The 11,591-nt window shown below is 40.2% G+C and overlaps 2 protein-coding genes across 2 annotated transcripts; one reads left to right on the plus strand and one right to left on the minus strand.

Annotated features, from left to right (window-relative positions):
- Nucleotides 1-569: 569 nt before the first annotated feature.
- On the plus strand, nt 570-5,378 carry tomm40l (translocase of outer mitochondrial membrane 40 homolog, like). The gene is made up of 10 exons (XM_067495221.1): nt 570-728; nt 1,605-1,819; nt 1,930-1,997; nt 2,222-2,314; nt 2,422-2,523; nt 2,639-2,744; nt 2,925-3,047; nt 3,163-3,239; nt 3,432-3,534; nt 4,673-5,378. The coding sequence occupies exons 2-10, from the start codon at nt 1,606-1,608 to the stop codon at nt 4,810-4,812; spliced, it is 1,026 nt and encodes a 341-aa protein (XP_067351322.1). The 5' UTR covers nt 570-728; nt 1,605; the 3' UTR covers nt 4,813-5,378.
- Nucleotides 5,379-6,428: 1,050 nt separating this feature from the next.
- apoa4a (apolipoprotein A-IV a) lies at nt 6,429-7,716 on the minus strand. The gene is made up of 4 exons (XM_067495285.1): nt 7,616-7,716; nt 7,472-7,525; nt 7,211-7,361; nt 6,429-7,122 (listed from the first exon to the last, which is right to left on the minus strand). Exons 2-4 carry the CDS (start codon nt 7,509-7,511, stop codon nt 6,543-6,545), a joined length of 771 nt encoding a protein of 256 aa, XP_067351386.1. The 5' UTR covers nt 7,512-7,525; nt 7,616-7,716; the 3' UTR covers nt 6,429-6,542.
- Nucleotides 7,717-11,591: the final 3,875 nt, after the last annotated feature.

Genomic DNA, 11,591 nt, shown 5'->3' on the forward strand with positions numbered 1-11,591 from the left:
AAGGTCTAATTTTTAAACACATTTCAGTTTGTATTGTGCCTACATGGTCATTGTTTTAAAGAAAATATACATTTTTATATATATATTTGTTTTGTTAACCAACTGGTAAGCGCAAATAAAACCTGCCAACAGGTGTTCAGGTGTACCCCATTTTTATACTTTGTTGATTTCTACTCCACATTCTTTCAGCTTGCAACACGGGGGTGTGCACTCGTTCTTCCGTAATCTGTATCGTGAAACCATCAGTGCTCTGTAGCTGGAGAAGGAGTGAGGCGCTGTTGTGTTTCAGCTAAAGATTCATTAAACTGTTGTTTCTGAACTTTGTGACTGTCCCTGGAGACTGAGAAGCTACTGTGTGACCTTGACGGCATTTTCTTTGTAACGTTTCACTACTACCGCCTTTCTAAAGGCAACAAATTGACGTCTACGATCTCCACCAATGAATGGTCTCGAAATTTTACGCTCCGCCTGTTTAAAGCAGATGACTCTATAGTTGGCCAATAGTGTTTGAGCCGAAACATTACGTCATCAACGTACAGAGGGTGTCGATTTGTCAGACGCATAAAAAGACGGACAGGTGTTTCTTCCAATCGATTCGGATGGTTGCGGCACACTATCCAATCATAAGTTGTTTACAGAACGAAGGCGGGCCACCGCGCCACTCGTTTCTTCTTCTTTGGTTTTACAGAACTGTACTTCCGGCTGCATCGTCCTCTGAAATTTACAACGTGAGTAGCTGTCGTTAGCTTGGTGTTTTCTATAACATGATGTTTCACTGGAAATATATGGGGATTTTAGTTGGAGGCTAACGGGATAGCGTTTGTTGGTTGTTTAAAGGATGTCAGCTGCTGCTTGAGAACCTAGCCAGCATGCTTACCATTGTAAAAACCGACAAGGAGCTAGCTCGGCTAACGTGTTCATTTAATCCTGTAGCTTTCATTCAGAACGTAAGCCACACTGTATAGTCTTAAGTAGTTGATGGCTATTGTATTTGTATTCATTTTCACCATATGAGGCTTTTCTCTACGTCATTAGACGTTTGCTGTTACCTCTTATTATTATTTCATATGAATGAACATGACCTGTGTGAAAGGTTAAAGGGGCACTCCACCGATTTTACATGTTAAGATCAGGTCACCCCTTAGGGGACTACTGCTCAGTTCATGGCCTGTTATGGGTATTGAATGTCTTTTGCCGTGGAAGAAAATTCTGAGAGAATAACTCGGGGTTTATGTTACATTGGAGTTTATTTCTTTCTTTTATCGCTTTTATTTCTTTTTTTTAAAATTTTATTTTATTTCAAAGCTCTGGTGGCTTGACAGTGCAGTGCTGTTTTATCCTTAGCAAAGTTTTTTTTTTTTTTTTGTATAACACCAACAATTATTTATCAGACTAGTTACCAAATAGAGAAAATAATTATCCTTCAAATTAAATCAAATCATGTACAGTTTACCTCTAATTATGTCTTGGGTCATAAACATACACTTTTTGGTCATCCTCATGAATAGGAATATGTAGTCTTGTATGTTCTCTCATGGTTTTACCCAATTAAGAATTCATTCTTTTTCTTACTTTACCACTTAATTCTTTCCCTGGATCTACAGCATGGGCAGTGTTTTGGCTGCCAGTTCCCCAAACCCTCCACCTCCAGCCACTGCTGGTGCTGCTGGCCCTGGCCTAACAGTGCCACCAGGCTTTGGGATGCCCCCAGTCTCCTCAGTTATACCACCGGGTGGGGCAGCCTCTGAACTGCAGCAGGAGGCAGAAAACCCTTTACCCAACCCGGGTGCATTTGATGAGTGTCATCGTAAATGCAAAGGTATCTCAATATAATTGAGTAAGTTAACATGGGACAAAATTAATAATTACTGGTGCTAGGTACCAAACATATCAAACTGACTGACTAACATGTGTATTCTCTCTTCCTAGAGGTTTTTCCTATGCAGATGGAAGGTGTCAGACTAGTTGTCAACAAAGGCCTTAGCAACCACTTCCAGGTCAGTTAAGTTCATTTTACATTAAAACGTTTAAAATATGCCTTAGAACAGCCCATTCTTTACCTTCTATCTTCCTACTACCATTGCACGGATTCATAAAGCTGAACTAACTTTTTAAAAGCTCAGATTTTTAAAGCTCAGCCACAGAATTTTTAAGACCGTGATGATAGAGCTACTTGTGTGGTAAATGTTTTTGAAACTTTGTCTCGTGAACTTCCTTAAAGGTGAATCACACTGTGCTGCTGAGCAACTTGGGAGATTCTAGCTACAGGTTCGGGGCTACATACGTTGGATCAAGGCAGACTGGTCCAGCAGAGGTACAATATGCTACTATAAAGTCACTTTCCCATCTGTAAGACATTTATATTTTTTGTATATGTTTTGATGTAAAACAAATGCGCTTTTTTTTTTTTTTTTTTCTCAGTTTTTTCCAGTCATGGTGGGAGACATGGACAACAGTGGCAGCCTGAATGCCCAGATCATCCACCAGATAACCAGCAGAATACGATCCAAAGTGGCCTTCCAGGTAAACCTCAAGCACGTTTTCCCTTTTAAACTTTTTTTTTTATACACGTAAAATATAAACAATAATTTTTCTATGTCCATGAGGTTAACTTTGTCAAAATCTTTTACGTTGACAGACACAACAACAAAAATTTGTGAACTGGCAAGCTGATGCTGAGGTCAGGGGAGAAGATTATACTGCAACTATTACACTTGGAAACCCAGATGTCGTTGTTGGCTCTGGTAGGGTCTCACTCTGTACTACTGACAAAAATTTAGCAGCTTATACGAACTAAAGTTACCCTCAGACTTTGTTTAAAAATATGTATATTTTGATTGTTTCTACTTTCTATTATCAGCCATTCTAATCCCACCAAATAAAGTATTTAACACACATTTTTTATGCTATTTTCCACCTGTCAGGTATTGTTGTTACACACTACCTCCAGTCCATAACACCAGCTCTAGCTCTCGGCGGGGAGTTGGTTTATCACCACAGGCCAGGAGAGGAGGGTGCAGTGATGTCTTTAGTTGGCAGATACACAGGTGAGGCACAGTTTTAAGTAAGTTTTATTCATTGATGGAATCTATACTACTTTTTATTTGGTTGAAGCTCTTTATTTTTTTAAATTATTATTATTATTATTTTTTTGCTGCACAGGAAGTAACTACATCACCACATTGACACTCGGTTCAGCAGGAGCTCACGCTTCATACTACCACAAAGCCAATGATCAGGTAACACCTCTTTAGTCCTTGCCGCCTCTGTTTACACTGGGGTTAAATGGTCCCTAAAACCAGACATCAGGCAAAGTTCTGGAAATATTTTATTGTGTTAAACAGCTGCACCCTTGGTAATCTTAGCAGGTACAGTGATGGAAAACAAGTTGCTCTCAGACTCTTCCAACAAATTTCCCTTCTCTTCAACAGTTGCAGGTCGGCGTGGAGTTTGAGGCAAGCACCCGCATGCAAGAAACCAGTGTGTCGTTCGGTTATCAGCTAGATGTGCCTAAAGCCAATTTACAATTTAAAGGTATAATCTGTTTAGCAAAGATATTTTAAAGAGAAGACTTGTAGTGTTTTAAGTGCTTAAGCTAATAACAAACACATAGTTATAAATTGTCACGTCTTTATTGAACACACCCATTAAAAGTGCTGGCAGAAAAAGTTAGTGAACCTTACGGCTTGATATATATTGCTGTGGATCAAACTAGCACAATGTTCAGGAGGAATTTTCAAAAATGAGGCCTGTAGTATGAAGCGAGTTTAGCCTAGTCTGGCTCCCTAAGGGTTATCTGCCTTTAGTCAGCCCAAAATTGGGAAACTCGATAATTGGTAGCATAAAGCAATTGCTCCTGTGAAGCCTGGGTTTCCTTTGGCTAGGACTGAAAGAGGCAATGCTTTAAATGTTATTTAGTTATAAAGTCTCCCTCAGTTTTTTTTTTTTTTAGGAATCCCGATCAGCTTGAGGCCCAGATGGTGATTTTATTTATCTGTCTGGTAGCACTTTGTGGCTTGTTAATAGCGGGATAATATTTCAATAGTAACAAGTTAGTTGGAATAATGGCATAGTAATAGTTGGTTAATAACTTGGTAATATAATGATGGGCAATAAATTGGTAACAAGGCAATGTGAGGCTAATATTTCTTATTTCTTAGCTTGGCATAACCATTTGATATATTTTAGTAATAGGAGGCCAATAGTAACCCTGTTACATTGTTGATATTGAAGTACTAGTTGCGTGTCCCACCTTTGACACCATGATTTGTATATTGGTTGGACTCATGAGCACAGATGTTGGTGAGCTCAGTAGTCAGAACTAGCAGTAGCCTAGTTTTTAGAGCAGTTCTCGACTCCTGGTGCCTCTGGCTACATGTTGAAGTATCTGTGGGTAAGACACCGAACCTCAAGTTGGCTCACGAGCTCTAAGTCACTTAGTATAAAAGCAAGTGCTAAATGACTAATTGTAATGAAATTTTTCCCAGGAAAAAAAAAACACTATTGCTGTGCTTACCCTTAGCAAAGAAGATTCAAAGCCATAGTAACTTCAACAAAATACAGAATTGAGTCTGAAGCGGCTGTATATACGTGCAGATATTTCACTTTTTATGTCCTTTTCTATAGTGCACTTATCTAATATTGTGTGCGTCTCTCTCTCTCTTTCTCCCAGGTTCACTGGACAGTAACTGGGTAGTTGGTGGGACGTTAGAAAAGAAGCTGCTGCCTCTCCCGCTTTCACTTGTCCTTTGCGCCTTCCTCAACCACCGCAAGAACAAGTTCCAGTGCGGTTTCGGTGTCACTATCGGTTAGGCTGACGGCGGGTTGTAGACGAAACCTTACAGCACAGACAGACTTATTATGGATGAAAAGACTTCCATTCCCTTAACTATTGTACACACACATCTCCTCGGTCCGTCTCCAAGCTCTTCAGCAGATTCAGCCATAATAGCGTTTAATTGGTTTCCCGCATCGATTTCACCAGACGTAGTGAATAGAAGGTAAAAATATGAATCTAAGGACTTGATTCCTCTCAGATTGTTTGCCCTAATGATCAGAATTTTGACTGTTGACACACTGTTGACGATACATGTAGAGCAACTTTGCAGGGCTCTTTGTTTTGTCACTGAGTTCAGGATCTTTTTGTTTTGCATTTTCTCTATTTTTACTGTAAAGTTAATCTTGGCGTGCAGTTAATGACTGTTTGTTCAAAGGTGATTAATTGATTACAATCAGAACTGTGCTGTCTGTCTCACGTCTGTACGTTCGCAGTCCATCACTTGTTTTGTTGCCTTTTTTTTTTTAATGTTACATGGAACAGTATATATGACCTGTATATACCTCTTGAAAAGCTGATAAATACAATTTCTTACTTAAAACAGTGCTTTTAATTTCTTCTTAGGTTATGTTAGGTTTGATGATTATTGATCACAAATAATAAAGTCTTAAAGGATATATTATAACCCTTGAAACAGCCTAAGGCAAAAACCATGACTGAAATGTTTTTAGAAAGATGTGAGTAGCACTGTTCCTGGAAATGGAAATGGTGTGTTCTACAACGAAGCCGGAAAAAACTCATTAGAGCACGTTGCACCCGAAAAGAGTCATGATGTGCAAATGTTGCCAAAAATCATACAAGTAGGGGAAAACTAAAGGAAAAACCTGGGTAAATGTGTGGAGTAAAATAAATGCAAAGCATGTGCCACTGAAGAGCTGGAGGCAAATGACATACGTTGTAATTTGGCCTTTGGCCTTATCCTGTAAGTTCAGGGTTTGCCACAGCGGATCATCAGTCCGCATGTTGATCAGAATTGTAATACAAAGCTACTATTTATCAAACTGTTAACAGTGAAATATAAAAGTATGTGAAAGATGAAAAGTATTTCCTCTTCTTTTAGCTCGTTTGACTTACAAATCCCAGACTTACAGAAAACGTGGGCAGCTGCTTCTGCCTAAACCTGTGTAATATTTTTATGATGCGACTGTGGCGCAGGAAGGTAGAGCGGTCGTCCACTGATCCTGCAGTCGTTGGCTCCTCTGGTCACATATCGAAGTGTCCTTTAGCAAGACACTGAACCTCAACTTAGTGGCTCCCGGTGAGCGTTGGCCAGCTGCATAGCAGCTCCCCCAACAATGTGTGTGATTGTGAGTGCGAATGGGTGAATGAGAAGCAGTGTAAAGCGCTTTGAGTACAAATAGGTAGAAAAGCGCTATATAAGTGCAGACCATTTACCATATTAGCTGGAGCAGCATAATTAAAAATAGATTTGATTTATTGTTTGAATTAGAACCTTTTGTAGGATGCCACACCAGTGTCTAGGCCTTTGTGTCAGTTTTGCCTAAAGTAGATGATACTGTTTAATTATAGTGCAGCTTTTAAATCCGAACAAACAAAGATCCCATAAAAATCAAAACACTAAATTGCAGAGTTTAATTGTCAGCTTTTTATTTCATTAAATATTCACTGGGGAAATTAAAAATAAATACGTGGCACATGCAGGCTGGGAGGCAGTGAAGCTTTTCAGGGAGATGGAGCAGTCCATTTACTGGGTCTTCTTAGTGAAGGACTCCCACAGAGCAGAGAGCTGAGCCTGCATATCCTGAGCACTGGCATCCAACTTGGCCTTCAGCTCCTCTCCGTAGGGAGCCAGGCTCTGCTGAAGCTCCTGGGTTTTCTGGCTCACCTGGGTCTCAAAGCTCTGAGCCAGAGGGATCATGCTCCTCTGAAATTCCTCCACGCTCTGCTCCATCTTCTGCTTCATCTCCTCAGAGTAGGTACCCATCTGAGCCTGCAGCTCGCTCATGCTCTTTTCCAGCTGCCCCTTCAGCTCCTGGCTTTTCTGCAGCAGGACGGCCTTCAGGGCCTCGGGGTCCATGGCCTCGGCGTAGGGGGCTGCCTCCTTCTTCAGCTCTTCCACCTGTTTCTGGAGATTTGCCACCAGCTCCTCAGCGTAGGGCTGCATGTTGTCGCTAACAGCGGCCAGATCCTTCTCCAGACGAGCCTTCAGCTGTTCAGCCTCCTGGGAAAACTGGGTCATGAAGTCCTGGGTGAAAGGAGCCACCTGATTCTGCAGAGAAATGATGTACTGATTCACGGTGTCAGCGCTCTGAGAGATCCTGGCACTGTAAGACACCAAAAAACACATTGTAAATTTAAAACAGAGCATACTTCTAATGTCATTATGTGTCTTTTTCGCGTTTAGACTCGTACTTCATTTGCTGTCCCAGCTCCGACTGCCGGATCTGCTGCAGAGAGTCCTCAGCAGTGAGGGTCGCTTTAGCCACGTAGTCCCAAAAAGCATCTTTCACCATTTCCAGGTTGCTCTTGGGTGGGTCCTGCCACAGGATGTTGGCATTGCAAACTGTGGATTCAACAGCACATTAAGTTCAGACGTGTTGAAGAATTCCGACGTTTAATGGGTTAAATTCAGGTTTAACGTGGATCCAGATTTTATCTCAAAGATTTACCCACCAGAGAAAACAGCAAGTGCGAGAACCACAAGAACCTTCATGGTGGAATTTTATTCTGTCAAATAAAAACAATCACACAATTTAACAAACAGGAGTAAAACAAAAAAATAATCGTAAGTTTTGAAATTATAATAAAATGTTTTACCTGTGCAGAAGCAGCTCGTCTCTTCTCCTCTCTGGGTCTGATGACTTGTGATGTGCAGACCGGCGTTCACCATTTTTATAGCCACATTGTAGGGTAAAGTCCTGCTCCAGCTGCCCTGCTGGACACATTCTTGTCACAGATGTCACTCCACGTCATATAGTGTCCCCGCTCGTTCATCCTTCAGTACATATTTTATGGCTGAAGTGGCTGAACAATAGTTCAGACTCAAACAGTATCACTTTCAGCAGCGACACAGAAAGCAAAGTCTACTGAGCCCGAAGGACATTCAGTTGTTTAAAAATTACCGAGCTCAGTTAAGATACAAGAAATGCACACAAAAACACAAATATGACCAACAAGACACATGTGATGTCCATAAATAGACATATAGATGGTTGAAAAATCACCAGAGACACATGACAACAAGAGAAACATACAAAGTGACCGCTAACATTTGCAAAATCATTAAAATTATCCCAAAGACATTAAAAAAAAAAACATAAAGCAACCACGAAATTCTCTTTGTCTCGTGTACAATTTGTGGAAAAGTCCTGCATCAGCATTGCAAAAGCATATATGTTCTATTGCTTATGTTCACATCATGAAAGCCAAAGCATTAACATTTATTCCATCTCCTCCAGGTCAAGCAGATATTTATTCACATGTTTTATCAAAGAAAAAGGACAAGAAAAAGCAGTGCTCCGTTTGTACTTGGTGCCAAAACTATTTTGAACCAGAAAAATCAAAGTCTGTCCCCTAAAGAGATTTGTACTTTTACCACTTCAAAATTAACAACCAACTAAAATAACTGGAAATTAAACCTACGAGCGAAAAGTTTGGGATTTTAATCTGAGTGGCACATCTCTGTCTGTATAATTTGGTTCAAGGTCCACGTGTGAGTCATTTGAAAACAGCAGGATGTTTATCAGCAGTTTCTCTTGAATAGAAGACTTTAGCTCCTTTGTCTTATCGGTTTTGTCTGGAGCGAATTACTGACTAAGGACACATGCTGCAGTGAGGAGACACTGCACGTCAACTGGCACAGCCTGATCCAAAGTCCTGCACACATTTCACCAAGCTATAAAACATCTGACAATAAGCACAAAGTTATGAACATGTAATGGAATTAACGTGTTTGGATCCAAAGCCTCAACAACAGCAGCATTTGTACTGCACGTCACTAAAGAGCGATAATGTATGTGTACAGTAAATTTCTTGTTAATAGCTGTGCTGTCAACGCGGCTCAAAGTTTGCCAGTCAGTTGGCCACTCCTCAACAACTGTTACCAAGTTCCATGAAATTTGAAAATGTACCCTCCATGATCCACCTATTTTATATTTATAGCACAAATAGACCAATGTGTGATCTCAAAACAAGGATGTTAAAGTTGGCAAAACATGTAACACACACATCAGTAAAGATACTGTCAATTCTGATTAGTTGGCCAAAAGCATGCTGACCGAAAAAAACAAGCAAACTGGAATAGCATTGTATTTCTACTTACAAATACTTATTAAATATAGTACTCTACCATTTAGTTAACACAACTAAAAAACAAACAGTACTGGGAACAGGGAACAGTACTGAAAAATTGACTTATGGAGTAACTCAGTTATGTTATGAGTACTCATTACTCAGTATGGAGTACTCATAACTCAGCGTGGAGTACTCATAACTCAGCGTGGAGTACTCATAACTCAGTATGGAGTACCTATTACTCAGTATGGAGTACTCACAACTCAGTATGGGGTACTCATAACTCAGTATGGAGTACTCATAACTCAGTATGTGGTACTCACAACTCAGTATGGGGTACTCATAACTCAGCGTGGAGTACTCATAACTCAGTATGGAGTACTCATTACTCAGTATGGAGTACTCACAACTCAGTATGGGGTACTCATAACTCAGCATGGAGTACTCATAACTCAGCGTGGAGTACTCATAACTCAGTATGGAGTACTCATAACTCAGTATGTGGTACTCATAACTCAGTATGGGGTACTCATAACTCAGTATGTGGTACTCATAACTCAGTGTGGAGTACTCATTACTTAGTATTGGGTACTCAAAATGATTATTTCATACAAAGTCATTACCAGTTGAGTAGATTGTGTGCTGTCTCAGGTAAGTTGGGCCAACTAATGTGACATTTCCCACAACTTTGAATGTCTGAGTTTTAGTCATTTTAACAACAGTGTGATTAAATTGATAAATTCAGACAAAGTCATTGTCTTAAAAAGATCAAGTAATGGTTACTTGTGTAACGTTAGTGTTCCAAACCTCTGTCATACACGACTTTCTACTTTGGTCACATCGTCTTCAGTCCAAAGTCTTCAGCCATGGTTTGTTAACCACACCCCTCCCCAATAATGGACCTTACATCACTATTGTAACAATACTACACTATACCGCAATATAATGCAATCATATACCAAACTACTAAGGTACGTAGACCCCCAAACTTCCAGCCATTCCATCTAAGAATTCTTAAATGTTTAAAACGTCTGAAATGTTCACACAAACATTATAAATGGATTGAGTTGAATCACACAGGCTCTTCAAAGTTGTGTTTATTGCAAGTTCGTTTTAATGTCCAGGCCACTTTGGGAACAACATTAGAGGCTCAAAGTGTTTTGACTTGATGTTCAGTGGATCAACTGCTGCACTTCACTAAATAATTCTGTTAGTTTAGACAGAAACTAAAGTAGCAGACTTCCCAGCATGCTTTGTTTGACAGTTACAGTCATCAAAACATCATCATCTTTCTCGCAGAGTAATATTGATATGTTTCTCACAACCATTCATAACAGGATCCACCTCATCCAAAACCCTATAAGAAAATGATGAGAAATCCTGTTACAGTGCACAAAGCAAACGAATTTTAGTAAAATTAAAAATGAAAGCTAAAACAAATTACTAATAACATGATGGATACAAATGTCCTTTTTATAATTAGAACAACGCATTCATGATCCACCTTTACTGAACTTTTCTCTTCATTGTAATAAAAAAAATGACGCTGGAGCCACGATACAGGTTAATGGATTTAGGCCCCACACCTGTAATCATTTAACAAAGTCTCTGGGAGCAGCGTTAGATTCAGTCTTTCTAGATTCCTGCACTGAAAGTGATAAAATAAGGTTTCCTCAGACAGTGTTATGTCAGTGTTCGTCTCAAAGCTGTTCCCATCATCGCGACGGGGACTTTCATCGTTCGTCTCTGCTCTGCCCATAAACACTCAGGGATGAACGCAGACACAGGTTTGAGCAGCTCGCTCACTGAACAAAAATGCAGAACAGAAGTCGCTTCTCAGATTGTGACATGTGTTCAGTGGCAAACATGGCAAAACTAATGGTTTTGCTTCTCTTCTGTCACCAGGTTTCAACGCCAACGTCATACGGCCACAACAATGCAGTGCAAACGTTCATGTGTCTGTTCTTCTTCTTCTCCTTTCAGCTGTTCCCTTTCAGGAGTCGCCACAGCAAATCATCTGCCTTCATCTAACCCTGTCCTCTGCATCCTCTTCTCTCACACCAACTAACTTCACGTCCTCTCTCACTACGTCCATTCAAGTGCCTCTTATGGCCAATAAGACATTATATATGAATGGAACAATGAGAGACCTCCCTGGTCATTTTACTGTTTGACTGATTTTCAGCTTGCATCCAGTGTTTCTGAGGCTCTTGAGAAAATCTCCAGATAACGTCATCTGGAGTTGTTGATGTCAAGGTTGTATTTTGGTCGTCCTGCTCCTCTGTCCAAAACAGGTCTTCTGAGCTGAGTCAACATACAAAGTGATGGTGGAAAAAGTAATGTTCTGATGTCACTAGATGTCAGCTGGAGTCAGCTGTTAGCAAACCTGAAGGTTAATCAATGAAACAAAAATGGAGGTGAGGTAAAGAAGTATATCTCGACTCATAAATACACTCAAAGTGAGTATCAGCTAAAGAGTTGGAGGACTGACTGTAGTTTG

Source organism: Channa argus, chromosome 1, assembly GCF_033026475.1.
Source record: "Channa argus isolate prfri chromosome 1, Channa argus male v1.0, whole genome shotgun sequence".
NCBI lineage: Eukaryota > Metazoa > Chordata > Actinopteri > Anabantiformes > Channidae > Channa > Channa argus.

What these genes read in the sequence shown, in the direction of transcription:
- tomm40l (XM_067495221.1), top strand. Translation starts at nt 1,606, where the DNA reads ATGGGCAGTGTTTTGGCTGCCAGTTCCCCAAACCCTCCACCTCCAGCC. An exon ending in TTTAGTTGGCAGATACACAG is followed by an intron (nt 3,048 to 3,162) that starts GTGAGGCACAGT and finishes TTTGCTGCACAG; the next exon opens with GAAGTAACTACATCACCACA. An exon ending in ACCACAAAGCCAATGATCAG is followed by an intron (nt 3,240 to 3,431) that starts GTAACACCTCTT and finishes TCTCTTCAACAG; the next exon opens with TTGCAGGTCGGCGTGGAGTT.
- apoa4a (XM_067495285.1), bottom strand. Translation starts at nt 7,511, where the DNA reads ATGAAGGTTCTTGTGGTTCTCGCACTTGCTGTTTTCTCTG. An exon ending in CGCACTTGCTGTTTTCTCTG is followed by an intron (nt 7,362 to 7,471) that starts GTGGGTAAATCT and finishes TTGAATCCACAG; the next exon opens with TTTGCAATGCCAACATCCTG. An exon ending in GAGCTGGGACAGCAAATGAA is followed by an intron (nt 7,123 to 7,210) that starts GTACGAGTCTAA and finishes GGTGTCTTACAG; the next exon opens with TGCCAGGATCTCTCAGAGCG.